Source organism: Saccostrea echinata, unplaced genomic scaffold, assembly GCF_033153115.1.
Source record: "Saccostrea echinata isolate AGI-Se365-2 ecotype Australia unplaced genomic scaffold, CSIRO_AGI_Sech_v1 ptg000013l, whole genome shotgun sequence".
NCBI lineage: Eukaryota > Metazoa > Mollusca > Bivalvia > Ostreida > Ostreidae > Saccostrea > Saccostrea echinata.
The window spans coordinates 12,310-28,947 of record NW_026889762.1 but is presented as its reverse complement, the minus strand read 5'-3'; the positions used below and the strand labels follow the sequence as shown (position 1 = coordinate 28,947).

The 16,638-nt window shown below is 33.2% G+C and overlaps 1 protein-coding gene across 2 annotated transcripts in view; it reads right to left on the bottom strand.

Annotated features, from left to right (window-relative positions):
* LOC133186301 (mediator of RNA polymerase II transcription subunit 14-like) overlaps window positions 1–188 on the bottom strand; it is a 44,624-nt gene extending 44,436 nt beyond the window's left edge. For both annotated transcript variants that reach the window (XM_061321523.1, XM_061321522.1), the window contains exon 1: window positions 33–188. In XM_061321523.1, coding sequence (XP_061177507.1) covers window positions 33–163 — 131 coding nt within the window. In that variant the 5' untranslated portion in view covers window positions 164–188. The remainder of the gene's footprint in view (window positions 1–32) is intronic.
* Window positions 189–16,638: the final 16,450 nt, after the last annotated feature.

Below are 16,638 nucleotides of genomic sequence, written 5' to 3'. Positions count from 1 at the left end.
TATTAATATTGCATCATCATTAGAATACTTACAGTTCAGACAGCACTGTTAACTCGTGGTAGGTTCTCTGTACAATGTAGTCAATCAGGGTCGCGAGGGGAATAGTGCCCCCTCCTGGGGCCCCTCCGGGCATTCCCATGTGGGAATCAATGATTGGTGGCATGGTATATATATATAGGGCTTGAATTCTAAAAATTAAAAAAAAATCAAATTCACTTCTTTGGTGGAAATACAAAAGGTACAGAATTTTCAAGGCTGCTTACATGCAAGTTATAGCATCTGATTTTTTGCTATAATCATAATAATGATACCACACCAGTATTTTTTAATTTTTTATATGATATGGTACTTTTTAACAATTAGATCTACACACAGGCATTTGGATCGCTTAAATCCGACTAAAAAAAATTGGGGTGTTTAAAAAAGATAAAGGTATGGAACTCCTTACATAGGGTTCCCATTCTTTAATAAAATACTTTTAAACCGAATGCTCTAAAGTTTTACTTTCTATTCAAATCTATTCATATATAATCAATCTGCATTAGTACCAAAGTTCATTCCCAAATTCTGTGTACTTCCCGAGATATGGTGAAATCAATTCCAAAATTGACCTACTTTTATTTACTCGACATTAGCTTGGGTCCTGGTTATTCATATGTATACAGATGGTGATTGAACTGCAGTGAACAGCTGCATAGTATTTGCACAATCTTACAACATAAAAATTGATTTTTTTTTACTCCAGATCATAAGGTTAAGTCAGTAATAATTCCTTATGCAAAAAAATTAAGAAAATATTTGCTTCAACAACTGCACAGCCATGTTGTTTAATAATGTACAAAGAACTATGATTGAATGAATTTTTCCAGGAATGTGTAATATACCTTTTGATTTTTTAAAAATGATACCGCTAAAATGTTGGTGGTAACTTAGTAAGACCACACGATCAAATCAGATAAAATTTTATAGACAGTGAGTGCTAATGAACAAATATTCAGAGAGTATAGAATAAATTCCGGGAAAAATTTGTCATGTCGTTCTCGCTTTACAATTAGTGTAACTATTCAGAGGCCCATGCTAATGTCGAATAAAAAAATTAGGTCAATTTTGGAATTGATTTCAGCATCATGAGCGTATCTCGGGAAGTATAAAGATTTTCTGAATAAACTTTGGTAGTAACGTAGATTGTTTATATGTGAATAGTTAGGCATAGAAAGTAAAGTTTTAGATCATTTGATTTAAAAGTATTTTATTGGCGAATGTGGGTACCCTATGTAACCTTTGTAAATACCTTTATTTTTTTTAGCACCTTAACTTTTTAAAGCGATCTAAAGGCCTGTGGATCTACAAAACCTAGCAAAAATCACATTTCAACTCTAATTATTAGTTGTAGATTATCCTTTAATGGTTCGTGCATATGAAATCAGTCAAACAGAATTATTTTGTATTTCATTTGATTTTTGCGATACAAAATATAGACAAATTGTCAGATAGCAGCCGACCGTCTTTAACTTTCTGCTGGAGAAACCTATAAATTGCCATTCGGTCCCTGTGAATTTCCGTGTATCTTTAAATGTCAAACAAGAAAACGTCTTACCTAATTCTTTTGGTTCATCCTTTTCGGTTAAAAGTATAGAAAATTGTGAAAATGCGGCAAGCACCGTGACAGAGTCTCCATTTTTAAATTCTGGATTATCGAACCTTGATAATAGTTTGTCAAGTTGTTCTCAAAATTATTCGCACAAAAGCCTGTCTGATATACTCTATTCGTAGATGACAGAGCCAGTTTAAGTCATTTCAAGCTTTTCCATTTGTTTATCACCTATTCTTGATTTAAATACGTACTTATCTATTTTTAAAAAGTAACAACAACAAAAAATAAAAACTCAGACGCACAGACGGAAATGCATGAAATTCGTTTTCAATGTCTGCATGTTGTTTTGGCTGAATCTGATACAATGGCAGGCCTATTGGTAAATTTGCTTTAAAAAACTTCAGAAAAATAAAATTTTCATGTGCATATTTTAAAAAAATGTAAGAATGTAGATTAGTTGGAGAAATATTGTTGTGGGTTTCAGTCATGGGATTAACCAAACTAGTAACAAGATCAAAAAGCCCCCCCCCCTTTTTTCAGTTTCTTTTTTTCTTGAATTGATTTTTAAAAATATGCATATTTTTTCCTATGTTTCGGATTGAGTGAAATTCGTGAAAAACGGAGAGCTTCTTATTTAAAAGCTTGCCATTTCACTTGTAAGCATTATCCATGCGAACGCAGTTTTGAAATCCAGATTCTAGTATTTGACTATATAAGACACAATCCAAAGCCAAGTAAATTCTTCTTAAGTAACAAGATCAAAAAGCCCCCCCCCCCTTTTTTTCAGTTTCTTTTTTTCTTGAATTGATTTTTAAAAATATGCATATTTTTTCCTATGTTTCGGATTGAGTGAAATTCGTGAAAAACGGAGAGCTTCTTATTTAAAAGCTTGCCATTTCACTTGTAAGCATTATCCATGCGAACGCAGTTTTGAAATCCAGATACTAGTATTTGACTAGATAAGACACAATCCAAAGCCAAGTAAATTCTTCTTACTTATTCTTCTTATACTTATACTTTGCTTATACTTTCTAGAAAAAAAAAATAAGGGTTACAAACTCAAACATGGAATTTCATTTCCTTTTTATTTTAATTTGTTTATCGTTTACTCGTTTATTTTCTATAATTATATGTTTCATTTTAAACTCGTTATTATCATTGAGCACGTAGGAAATTGAAATCACGCCCCCCCCCCCCCCTTCCAATGAAAGGCCTTATATTATATTGTTCTTTTAAAGCTTTAATTTTAAATCTGAAAAAAATGTTGGATCCTTCCCTCGACAGTGCTGCCATCATTTGTCTCGCATCACTCTCATGGGTAATATAAAGATTAGCGTTAATTGCGCTTTGATTGAATTCAGTCTAAAGCAACACCGGAGAAAATCCACAGAATTTCTTCCCATGTAACAAGATCAAAAAGCCCCCCCCCCCTTTTTTCAGTTTCTTTTTTTCTTGAATTGATTTTTAAAAATATGCATATTTTTTCCTATGTTTCGGATTGAGTGAAATTCGTGAAAAACGGAGAGCTTCTTATTTAAAAGCTTGCCATTTCACTTGTAAGCATTATCCATGCGAACGCAGTTTTGAAATCCAGATACTAGTATTTGACTATATAAGACACAATCCAAAGCCAAGTAAATTCTTCTTAGTAACAAGATCAAAAAGCCCCCCCCCCTTTTTTTCAGTTTCTTTTTTTCTTGAATTGATTTTTAAAAATATGCATATTTTTTCCTATGTTTCGGATTGAGTGAAATTCGTGAAAAACGGAGAGCTTCTTATTTAAAAGCTTGCCATTTCACTTGTAAGCATTATCCATGCGAACGCAGTTTTGAAATCCAGATACTAGTATTTGACTATATAAGACACAATCCAAAGCCAAGTAAATTCTTCTTAAGTAACAAGATCAAAAAGCCCCCCCCCCCCTTTTTCAGTTTCTTTTTTTCTTGAATTGATTTTTAAAAATATGCATATTTTTTCCTATGTTTCGGATTGAGTGAAATTCGTGAAAAACGGAGAGCTTCTTATTTAAAAGCTTGCCATTTCACTTGTAAGCATTATCCATGCGAATGCAGTTTTGAAATCCAGATACTAGTATTTGACTATATAAGACACAATCCAAAGCCAAGTAAATTCTTCTTAACCATCCCAAGAAATCCCGTCCGGTTTAGCTATGAGCTGAACTCAATACAAGTGTTATTAACGCTAATCACCGATATTCCCCTAAGAGTGATTCCAGACAATTTATGGCAAAATCTTGTAGAGGTGGATCTAAAAAAAAAATACTTTTACAAATATTTTCCTCGGATGTCATTGATAATTATAGCATTTATTTCCTTTAATATGCTCCATATGATTTTGCTACCACGCGTTCTTCTACCTTTTTGCATGTGGAATTTATTTAAATTTTATTTAGAATTAATTAAATTTATCTTGAAATTTAGCGATTTCTTTTTTATTATAGCTTTAAAATATTTTTAAATCTAAGGAAAATCTATAGTGTACAAGTCCCTCTAAGACACCGTGAGCTACCCCATACCCTGCATATTTAACTTACCCATTGAGAAGAAGGTAAACATGGCCTATTTACACCCTTCCTACTACGCATTCAAAGGCAATATTTCTCCATGTTTGAAATTTTAATTCTTTTCCCCCAGACACTCTCCTTCCCATCTATGCCCTAAAATCAGCCCATTCCACCCCGTATACATCCGAAGACATATTTATGAAAAAACCTGTGTTTTTATATGGCACTACTTGCGTGGTCAATGAAAAGGGGTAAAATTAGTAACCTGTGATACGCTTATACTTTCTAGAAAAAAAAAAAAAGGGTTACAAACTCAAACATGGAATTTCATTTCCTTTTTATTTTAATTTGTTTATCGTTTACTCGTTTATTTTCTATAATTATATGTTTCATTTTAAACTCGTTATTATCATTGAGCACGTAGGAAATTGAAATCACGCCCCCCCCCCCCTTCCAATGAAAGGCCTTATATTATATTGTTCTTTTAAAGCTTTAATTTTAAATCTGAAAAAAATGTTGGATCCTTCCCTCGACAGTGCTGCCATCATTTGTCTCGCATCACTCTCATGGGTAATATAAAGATTAGCGTTAATTGCGCTTTGATTGAATTCAGTCTAAAGCAACACCGGAGAAAATCCACAGAATTTCTTCCCATGTAACAAGATCAAAAAGCCCCCCCCCCCTTTTTTCAGTTTCTTTTTTTCTTGAATTGATTTTTAAAAATATGCATATTTTTTCCTATGTTTCGGATTGAGTGAAATTCGTGAAAAACGGAGAGCTTCTTATTTAAAAGCTTGCCATTTCACTTGTAAGCATTATCCATGCGAACGCAGTTTTGAAATCCAGATACTAGTATTTGACTATATAAGACACAATCCAAAGCCAAGTAAATTCTTCTTAGTAACAAGATCAAAAAGCCCCCCCCCCTTTTTTTCAGTTTCTTTTTTTCTTGAATTGATTTTTAAAAATATGCATATTTTTTCCTATGTTTCGGATTGAGTGAAATTCGTGAAAAACGGAGAGCTTCTTATTTAAAAGCTTGCCATTTCACTTGTAAGCATTATCCATGCGAACGCAGTTTTGAAATCCAGATACTAGTATTTGACTATATAAGACACAATCCAAAGCCAAGTAAATTCTTCTTAAGTAACAAGATCAAAAAGCCCCCCCCCCCTTTTTCAGTTTCTTTTTTTCTTGAATTGATTTTTAAAAATATGCATATTTTTTCCTATGTTTCGGATTGAGTGAAATTCGTGAAAAACGGAGAGCTTCTTATTTAAAAGCTTGCCATTTCACTTGTAAGCATTATCCATGCGAATGCAGTTTTGAAATCCAGATACTAGTATTTGACTATATAAGACACAATCCAAAGCCAAGTAAATTCTTCTTAACCATCCCAAGAAATCCCGTCCGGTTTAGCTATGAGCTGAACTCAATACAAGTGTTATTAACGCTAATCACCGATATTCCCCTAAGAGTGATTCCAGACAATTTATGGCAAAATCTTGTAGAGGTGGATCTAAAAAAAAAATACTTTTACAAATATTTTCCTCGGATGTCATTGATAATTATAGCATTTATTTCCTTTAATATGCTCCATATGATTTTGCTACCACGCGTTCTTCTACCTTTTTGCATGTGGAATTTATTTAAATTTTATTTAGAATTAATTAAATTTATCTTGAAATTTAGCGATTTCTTTTTTATTATAGCTTTAAAATATTTTTAAATCTAAGGAAAATCTATAGTGTACAAGTCCCTCTAAGACACCGTGAGCTACCCCATACCCTGCATATTTAACTTACCCATTGAGAAGAAGGTAAACATGGCCTATTTCCACCCTTCCTACTACGCATTCAAAGGCAATATTTCTCCATGTTTGAAATTTTAATTCTTTTCCCCCAGACACTCTCCTTCCCATCTATGCCCTAAAATCAGCCCATTCCATCCCGTATACATCCGAAGACATATTTATGAAAAAACCTGTGTTTTTATATGGCACTACTTGCGTGGTCAATGAAAAGGGGTAAAATTAGTAACCTGTGATACGCTTATACTTTCTAGAAAAAAAAAAAAGGGTTACAAACTCAAACATGGAATTTCATTTCCTTTTTATTTTAATTTTGTTTATCGTTGACTCGTTTATTTTCTATAATTATATGTTTCATTTTAAACTCGTTATTATCATTGAGCACGTAGGAAATTGAAATCACGCCCCCCCCCCCCCTTCCAATGAAAGGCCTTATATTATATTGTTCTTTTAAAGCTTTAATTTTAAATCTGAAAAAAATGTTGGATCCTTCCCTCGACAGTGCTGCCATCATTTGTCTCGCATCACTCTCATGGGTAATATAAAGATTAGCGTTAATTGCGCTTTGATTGAATTCAGTCTAAAGCAACACCGGAGAAAATCCACAGAATTTCTTCCCATGTAACAAGATCAAAAAGCCCCCCCCCCCTTTTTTCAGTTTCTTTTTTTCTTGAATTGATTTTTAAAAATATGCATATTTTTTCCTATGTTTCGGATTGAGTGAAATTCGTGAAAAACGGAGAGCTTCTTATTTAAAAGCTTGCCATTTCACTTGTAAGCATTATCCATGCGAACGCAGTTTTGAAATCCAGATACTAGTATTTGACTATATAAGACACAATCCAAAGCCAAGTAAATTCTTCTTAGTAACAAGATCAAAAAGCCCCCCCCCCCTTTTTTTCAGTTTCTTTTTTTCTTGAATTGATTTTTAAAAATATGCATATTTTTTCCTATGTTTCGGATTGAGTGAAATTCGTGAAAAACGGAGAGCTTCTTATTTAAAAGCTTGCCATTTCACTTGTAAGCATTATCCATGCGAACGCAGTTTTGAAATCCAGATACTAGTATTTGACTATATAAGACACAATCCAAAGCCAAGTAAATTCTTCTTAAGTAACAAGATCAAAAAGCCCCCCCCCCCTTTTTCAGTTTCTTTTTTTCTTGAATTGATTTTTAAAAATATGCATATTTTTTCCTATGTTTCGGATTGAGTGAAATTCGTGAAAAACGGAGAGCTTCTTATTTAAAAGCTTGCCATTTCACTTGTAAGCATTAATCCATGCGAATGCAGTTTTGAAATCCAGATACTAGTATTTGACTATATAAGACACAATCCAAAGCCAAGTAAATTCTTCTTAACCATCCCAAGAAATCCCGTCCGGTTTAGCTATGAGCTGAACTCAATACAAGTGTTATTAACGCTAATCACCGATATTCCCCTAAGAGTGATTCCAGACAATTTATGGCAAAATCTTGTAGAGGTGGATCTAAAAAAAAAATACTTTTACAAATATTTTCCTCGGATGTCATTGATAATTATAGCATTTATTTCCTTTAATATGCTCCATATGATTTTGCTACCACGCGTTCTTCTACCTTTTTGCATGTGGAATTTATTTAAATTTTATTTAGAATTAATTAAATTTATCTTGAAATTTAGCGATTTCTTTTTTATTATAGCTTTAAAATATTTTTAAATCTAAGGAAAATCTATAGTGTACAAGTCCCTCTAAGACACCGTGAGCTACCCCATACCCTGCATATTTAACTTACCCATTGAGAAGAAGGTAAACATGGCCTATTTACACCCTTCCTACTACGCATTCAAAGGCAATATTTCTCCATGTTTGAAATTTTAATTCTTTTCCCCCAGACACTCTCCTTCCCATCTATGCCCTAAAATCAGCCCATTCCACCCCGTATACATCCGAAGACATATTTATGAAAAAACCTGTGTTTTTATATGGCACTACTTGCGTGGTCAATGAAAAGGGGTAAAATTAGTAACCTGTGATACGCTTATACTTTCTAGAAAAAAAAAAAAGGGTTACAAACTCAAACATGGAATTTCATTTCCTTTTTATTTTAATTTGTTTATCGTTTACTCGTTTATTTTCTATAATTATATGTTTCATTTTAAACTCGTTATTATCATTGAGCACGTAGGAAATTGAAATCACGCCCCCCCCCCCTTCCAATGAAAGGCCTTATATTATATTGTTCTTTTAAAGCTTTAATTTTAAATCTGAAAAAAATGTTGGATCCTTCCCTCGACAGTGCTGCCATCATTTGTCTCGCATCACTCTCATGGGTAATATAAAGATTAGCGTTAATTGCGCTTTGATTGAATTCAGTCTAAAGCAACACCGGAGAAAATCCACAGAATTTCTTCCCATGTAACAAGATCAAAAAGCCCCCCCCCCCTTTTTTCAGTTTCTTTTTTTCTTGAATTGATTTTTAAAAATATGCATATTTTTTCCTATGTTTCGGATTGAGTGAAATTCGTGAAAAACGGAGAGCTTCTTATTTAAAAGCTTGCCATTTCACTTGTAAGCATTATCCATGCGAACGCAGTTTTGAAATCCAGATACTAGTATTTGACTATATAAGACACAATCCAAAGCCAAGTAAATTCTTCTTAGTAACAAGATCAAAAAGCCCCCCCCCCTTTTTTTCAGTTTCTTTTTTTCTTGAATTGATTTTTAAAAATATGCATATTTTTTCCTATGTTTCGGATTGAGTGAAATTCGTGAAAAACGGAGAGCTTCTTATTTAAAAGCTTGCCATTTCACTTGTAAGCATTATCCATGCGAACGCAGTTTTGAAATCCAGATACTAGTATTTGACTATATAAGACACAATCCAAAGCCAAGTAAATTCTTCTTAAGTAACAAGATCAAAAAGCCCCCCCCCCCTTTTTCAGTTTCTTTTTTTCTTGAATTGATTTTTAAAAATATGCATATTTTTTCCTATGTTTCGGATTGAGTGAAATTCGTGAAAAACGGAGAGCTTCTTATTTAAAAGCTTGCCATTTCACTTGTAAGCATTATCCATGCGAATGCAGTTTTGAAATCCAGATACTAGTATTTGACTATATAAGACACAATCCAAAGCCAAGTAAATTCTTCTTAACCATCCCAAGAAATCCCGTCCGGTTTAGCTATGAGCTGAACTCAATACAAGTGTTATTAACGCTAATCACCGATATTCCCCTAAGAGTGATTCCAGACAATTTATGGCAAAATCTTGTAGAGGTGGATCTAAAAAAAAAATACTTTTACAAATATTTTCCTCGGATGTCATTGATAATTATAGCATTTATTTCCTTTAATATGCTCCATATGATTTTGCTACCACGCGTTCTTCTACCTTTTTGCATGTGGAATTTATTTAAATTTTATTTAGAATTAATTAAATTTATCTTGAAATTTAGCGATTTCTTTTTTATTATAGCTTTAAAATATTTTTAAATCTAAGGAAAATCTATAGTGTACAAGTCCCTCTAAGACACCGTGAGCTACCCCATACCCTGCATATTTAACTTACCCATTGAGAAGAAGGTAAACATGGCCTATTTCCACCCTTCCTACTACGCATTCAAAGGCAATATTTCTCCATGTTTGAAATTTTAATTCTTTTCCCCCAGACACTCTCCTTCCCATCTATGCCCTAAAATCAGCCCATTCCATCCCGTATACATCCGAAGACATATTTATGAAAAAACCTGTGTTTTTATATGGCACTACTTGCGTGGTCAATGAAAAGGGGTAAAATTAGTAACCTGTGATACGCTTATACTTTCTAGAAAAAAAAAAAAGGGTTACAAACTCAAACATGGAATTTCATTTCCTTTTTATTTTAATTTTGTTTATCGTTGACTCGTTTATTTTCTATAATTATATGTTTCATTTTAAACTCGTTATTATCATTGAGCACGTAGGAAATTGAAATCACGCCCCCCCCCCCCCTTCCAATGAAAGGCCTTATATTATATTGTTCTTTTAAAGCTTTAATTTTAAATCTGAAAAAAATGTTGGATCCTTCCCTCGACAGTGCTGCCATCATTTGTCTCGCATCACTCTCATGGGTAATATAAAGATTAGCGTTAATTGCGCTTTGATTGAATTCAGTCTAAAGCAACACCGGAGAAAATCCACAGAATTTCTTCCCATGTAACAAGATCAAAAAGCCCCCCCCCCCTTTTTTCAGTTTCTTTTTTTCTTGAATTGATTTTTAAAAATATGCATATTTTTTCCTATGTTTCGGATTGAGTGAAATTCGTGAAAAACGGAGAGCTTCTTATTTAAAAGCTTGCCATTTCACTTGTAAGCATTATCCATGCGAACGCAGTTTTGAAATCCAGATACTAGTATTTGACTATATAAGACACAATCCAAAGCCAAGTAAATTCTTCTTAGTAACAAGATCAAAAAGCCCCCCCCCCCCTTTTTTTCAGTTTCTTTTTTTCTTGAATTGATTTTTAAAAATATGCATATTTTTTCCTATGTTTCGGATTGAGTGAAATTCGTGAAAAACGGAGAGCTTCTTATTTAAAAACTTGCCATTTCACTTGTAAGCATTATCCATGCGAACGCAGTTTTGAAATCCAGATACTAGTATTTGACTATATAAGACACAATCCAAAGCCAAGTAAATTCTTCTTAAGTAACAAGATCAAAAAGCCCCCCCCCTTTTTCAGTTTCTTTTTTTCTTGAATTGATTTTTAAAAATATGCATATTTTTTCCTATGTTTCGGATTGAGTGAAATTCGTGAAAAACGGAGAGCTTCTTATTTAAAAGCTTGCCATTTCACTTGTAAGCATTATCCATGCGAATGCAGTTTTGAAATCCAGATACTAGTATTTGACTATATAAGACACAATCCAAAGCCAAGTAAATTCTTCTTAACCATCCCAAGAAATCCCGTCCGGTTTAGCTATGAGCTGAACTCAATACAAGTGTTATTAACGCTAATCACCGATATTCCCCTAAGAGTGATTCCAGACAATTTATGGCAAAATCTTGTAGAGGTGGATCTAAAAAAAAAATACTTTTACAAATATTTTCCTCGGATGTCATTGATAATTATAGCATTTATTTCCTTTAATATGCTCCATATGATTTTGCTACCACGCGTTCTTCTACCTTTTTGCATGTGGAATTTATTTAAATTTTATTTAGAATTAATTAAATTTATCTTGAAATTTAGCGATTTCTTTTTTATTATAGCTTTAAAATATTTTTAAATCTAAGGAAAATCTATAGTGTACAAGTCCCTCTAAGACACCGTGAGCTACCCCATACCCTGCATATTTAACTTACCCATTGAGAAGAAGGTAAACATGGCCTATTTACACCCTTCCTACTACGCATTCAAAGGCAATATTTCTCCATGTTTGAAATTTTAATTCTTTTCCCCCAGACACTCTCCTTCCCATCTATGCCCTAAAATCAGCCCATTCCACCCCGTATACATCCGAAGACATATTTATGAAAAAACCTGTGTTTTTATATGGCACTACTTGCGTGGTCAATGAAAAGGGGTAAAATTAGTAACCTGTGATACGCTTATACTTTCTAGAAAAAAAAAAAAGGGTTACAAACTCAAACATGGAATTTCATTTCCTTTTTATTTTAATTTGTTTATCGTTTACTCGTTTATTTTCTATAATTATATGTTTCATTTTAAACTCGTTATTATCATTGAGCACGTAGGAAATTGAAATCACGCCCCCCCCCCCTTCCAATGAAAGGCCTTATATTATATTGTTCTTTTAAAGCTTTAATTTTAAATCTGAAAAAAATGTTGGATCCTTCCCTCGACAGTGCTGCCATCATTTGTCTCGCATCACTCTCATGGGTAATATAAAGATTAGCGTTAATTGCGCTTTGATTGAATTCAGTCTAAAGCAACACCGGAGAAAATCCACAGAATTTCTTCCCATGTAACAAGATCAAAAAGCCCCCCCCCCCTTTTTTCAGTTTCTTTTTTTCTTGAATTGATTTTTAAAAATATGCATATTTTTTCCTATGTTTCGGATTGAGTGAAATTCGTGAAAAACGGAGAGCTTCTTATTTAAAAGCTTGCCATTTCACTTGTAAGCATTATCCATGCGAACGCAGTTTTGAAATCCAGATACTAGTATTTGACTATATAAGACACAATCCAAAGCCAAGTAAATTCTTCTTAGTAACAAGATCAAAAAGCCCCCCCCCCCTTTTTTTCAGTTTCTTTTTTTCTTGAATTGATTTTTAAAAATATGCATATTTTTTCCTATGTTTCGGATTGAGTGAAATTCGTGAAAAACGGAGAGCTTCTTATTTAAAAGCTTGCCATTTCACTTGTAAGCATTATCCATGCGAACGCAGTTTTGAAATCCAGATACTAGTATTTGACTATATAAGACACAATCCAAAGCCAAGTAAATTCTTCTTAAGTAACAAGATCAAAAAGCCCCCCCCCCCCTTTTTCAGTTTCTTTTTTTCTTGAATTGATTTTTAAAAATATGCATATTTTTTCCTATGTTTCGGATTGAGTGAAATTCGTGAAAAACGGAGAGCTTCTTATTTAAAAGCTTGCCATTTCACTTGTAAGCATTATCCATGCGAATGCAGTTTTGAAATCCAGATACTAGTATTTGACTATATAAGACACAATCCAAAGCCAAGTAAATTCTTCTTAACCATCCCAAGAAATCCCGTCCGGTTTAGCTATGAGCTGAACTCAATACAAGTGTTATTAACGCTAATCACCGATATTCCCCTAAGAGTGATTCCAGACAATTTATGGCAAAATCTTGTAGAGGTGGATCTAAAAAAAAATACTTTTACAAATATTTTCCTCGGATGTCATTGATAATTATAGCATTTATTTCCTTTAATATGCTCCATATGATTTTGCTACCACGCGTTCTTCTACCTTTTTGCATGTGGAATTTATTTAAATTTTATTTAGAATTAATTAAATTTATCTTGAAATTTAGCGATTTCTTTTTTATTATAGCTTTAAAATATTTTTAAATCTAAGGAAAATCTATAGTGTACAAGTCCCTCTAAGACACCGTGAGCTACCCCATACCCTGCATATTTAACTTACCCATTGAGAAGAAGGTAAACATGGCCTATTTCCACCCTTCCTACTACGCATTCAAAGGCAATATTTCTCCATGTTTGAAATTTTAATTCTTTTCCCCCAGACACTCTCCTTCCCATCTATGCCCTAAAATCAGCCCATTCCATCCCGTATACATCCGAAGACATATTTATGAAAAAACCTGTGTTTTTATATGGCACTACTTGCGTGGTCAATGAAAAGGGGTAAAATTAGTAACCTGTGATACGCTTATACTTTCTAGAAAAAAAAAAAAGGGTTACAAACTCAAACATGGAATTTCATTTCCTTTTTATTTTAATTTTGTTTATCGTTGACTCGTTTATTTTCTATAATTATATGTTTCATTTTAAACTCGTTATTATCATTGAGCACGTAGGAAATTGAAATCACGCCCCCCCCTTCCAATGAAAGGCCTTATATTATATTGTTCTTTTAAAGCTTTAATTTTAAATCTGAAAAAAATGTTGGATCCTTCCCTCGACAGTGCTGCCATCATTTGTCTCGCATCACTCTCATGGGTAATATAAAGATTAGCGTTAATTGCGCTTTGATTGAATTCAGTCTAAAGCAACACCGGAGAAAATCCACAGAATTTCTTCCCATGTAACAAGATCAAAAAGCCCCCCCCCCCCCCTTTTTTCAGTTTCTTTTTTTCTTGAATTGATTTTTAAAAATATGCATATTTTTTCCTATGTTTCGGATTGAGTGAAATTCGTGAAAAACGGAGAGCTTCTTATTTAAAAGCTTGCCATTTCACTTGTAAGCATTATCCATGCGAACGCAGTTTTGAAATCCAGATACTAGTATTTGACTATATAAGACACAATCCAAAGCCAAGTAAATTCTTCTTAGTAACAAGATCAAAAAGCCCCCCCCCCCCTTTTTTTCAGTTTCTTTTTTTCTTGAATTGATTTTTAAAAATATGCATATTTTTTCCTATGTTTCGGATTGAGTGAAATTCGTGAAAAACGGAGAGCTTCTTATTTAAAAGCTTGCCATTTCACTTGTAAGCATTATCCATGCGAACGCAGTTTTGAAATCCAGATACTAGTATTTGACTATATAAGACACAATCCAAAGCCAAGTAAATTCTTCTTAAGTAACAAGATCAAAAAGCCCCCCCCCCTTTTTCAGTTTCTTTTTTTCTTGAATTGATTTTTAAAAATATGCATATTTTTTCCTATGTTTCGGATTGAGTGAAATTCGTGAAAAACGGAGAGCTTCTTATTTAAAAGCTTGCCATTTCACTTGTAAGCATTATCCATGCGAATGCAGTTTTGAAATCCAGATACTAGTATTTGACTATATAAGACACAATCCAAAGCCAAGTAAATTCTTCTTAACCATCCCAAGAAATCCCGTCCGGTTTAGCTATGAGCTGAACTCAATACAAGTGTTATTAACGCTAATCACCGATATTCCCCTAAGAGTGATTCCAGACAATTTATGGCAAAATCTTGTAGAGGTGGATCTAAAAAAAAAATACTTTTACAAATATTTTCCTCGGATGTCATTGATAATTATAGCATTTATTTCCTTTAATATGCTCCATATGATTTTGCTACCACGCGTTCTTCTACCTTTTTGCATGTGGAATTTATTTAAATTTTATTTAGAATTAATTAAATTTATCTTGAAATTTAGCGATTTCTTTTTTATTATAGCTTTAAAATATTTTTAAATCTAAGGAAAATCTATAGTGTACAAGTCCCTCTAAGACACCGTGAGTTACCCCATACCCTGCATATTTAACTTACCCCTTGAGAAGAAGGTAAACATGGCCTATTTACACCCTTCCTACTACGCATTCAAAGGCAATATTTCTCCATGTTTGAAATTTTAATTCTTTTCCCCCAGACACTCTCCTTCCCATCTATGCCCTAAAATCAGCCCATTCCACCCCGTATACATCCGAAGACATATTTATGAAAAAACCTGTGTTTTTATATGGCACTACTTGCGTGGTCAATGAAAAGGGGTAAAATTAGTAACCTGTGATACGCTTATACTTTCTAGAAAAAAAAAAAATAAGGGTTACAAACTCAAACATGGAATTTCATTTCCTTTTTATTTTAATTTGTTTATCGTTGACTCGTTTATTTTCTATAATTATATGTTTCATTTTAAACTCGTTATTATCATTGAGCACGTAGGAAATTGAAATCACGCCCCCCCCCCCTTCCAATGAAAGGCCTTATATTATATTGTTCTTTTAAAGCTTTAATTTTAAATCTGAAAAAAATGTTGGATCCTTCCCTCGACAGTGCTGCCATCATTTGTCTCGCATCACTCTCATGGGTAATATAAAGATTAGCGTTAATTGCGCTTTGATTGAATTCAGTCTAAAGCAACACCGGAGAAAATCCACAGAATTTCTTCCCATGTAACAAGATCAAAAAGCCTCCCCCCCCCCCTTTTTTCAGTTTCTTTTTTTCTTGAATTGATTTTTAAAAATATGCATATTTTTTCCTATGTTTCGGATTGAGTGAAATTCGTGAAAAACGGAGAGCTTCTTATTTAAAAACTTGCCATTTCACTTGTAAGCATTATCCATGCGAACACAGTTTTGAAATCCAGATACTAGTATTTGACTATATAAGACACAATCCAAAGCCAAGTAAATTCTTCTTAAGTAACAAGATCAAAAAGCCCCCCCCCCCCTTTTTTCAGTTTCTTTTTTTCTTGAATTGATTTTTAAAAATATGCATATTTCTTCCTATGTTTCGGATTGAGTGAAATTCGTGAAAAACGGAGAGCTTCTTATTTAAAAGCTTGCCATTTCACTTGTAAGCATTATCCATGCGAATGCAGTTTTGAAATCCAGATACTAGTATTTGACTATATAAGACACAATCCAAAGCCAAGTAAATTCTTCTTAACCATCCCAAGAAATCCCGTCCGGTTTAGCTATGAGCTGAACTCAATACAAGTGTTATTAACGCTAATCACCGATATTCCCCTAAGAGTGATTCGAGACAATTTATGGCAAAATCTTGTAGAGGTGGATCTAAAAAAAAAAAATACTTTTACAAATATTTTCCTCGGATGTCATTGATAATTATAGCATTTATTTCCTTTAATATGCTCAATATGATTTTGCTACCACGCGTTCTTCTACCTTTTTGCATGTGGAATTTATTTAAATTTTATTTAGAATTAATTAAATTTATCTTGAAATTTAGCGATTTCTTTTTTATTATAGCTTTAAAATATTTTTAAATCTAAGGAAAATCTATAGTGTACAAGTCCCTCTAAGACACCGTGAGCTACCCCATACCCTGCATATTTAACTTACCCCTTGAGAAGAAGGTAAACATGGCCTATTTACACCCTTCCTACTACGCATTCAAAGGCAATATTTCTCCATGTTTGAAATTTTAATTCTTTTCCCCCAGACACTCTCCTTCCCATCTATGCCCTAAAATCAGCCCATTCCACCCCGTATACATCCGAAGACATATTTATGAAAAAACCTGTGTTTTTATATAGCACAACTTGCGTGGTCAATGAAAAGGGGTAAAATTAGTAACCTGTGATACGCTTATACTTTCTAGAAAAAAAAAATAAGGGTTACAAACTCAAACATGGAATTTCAT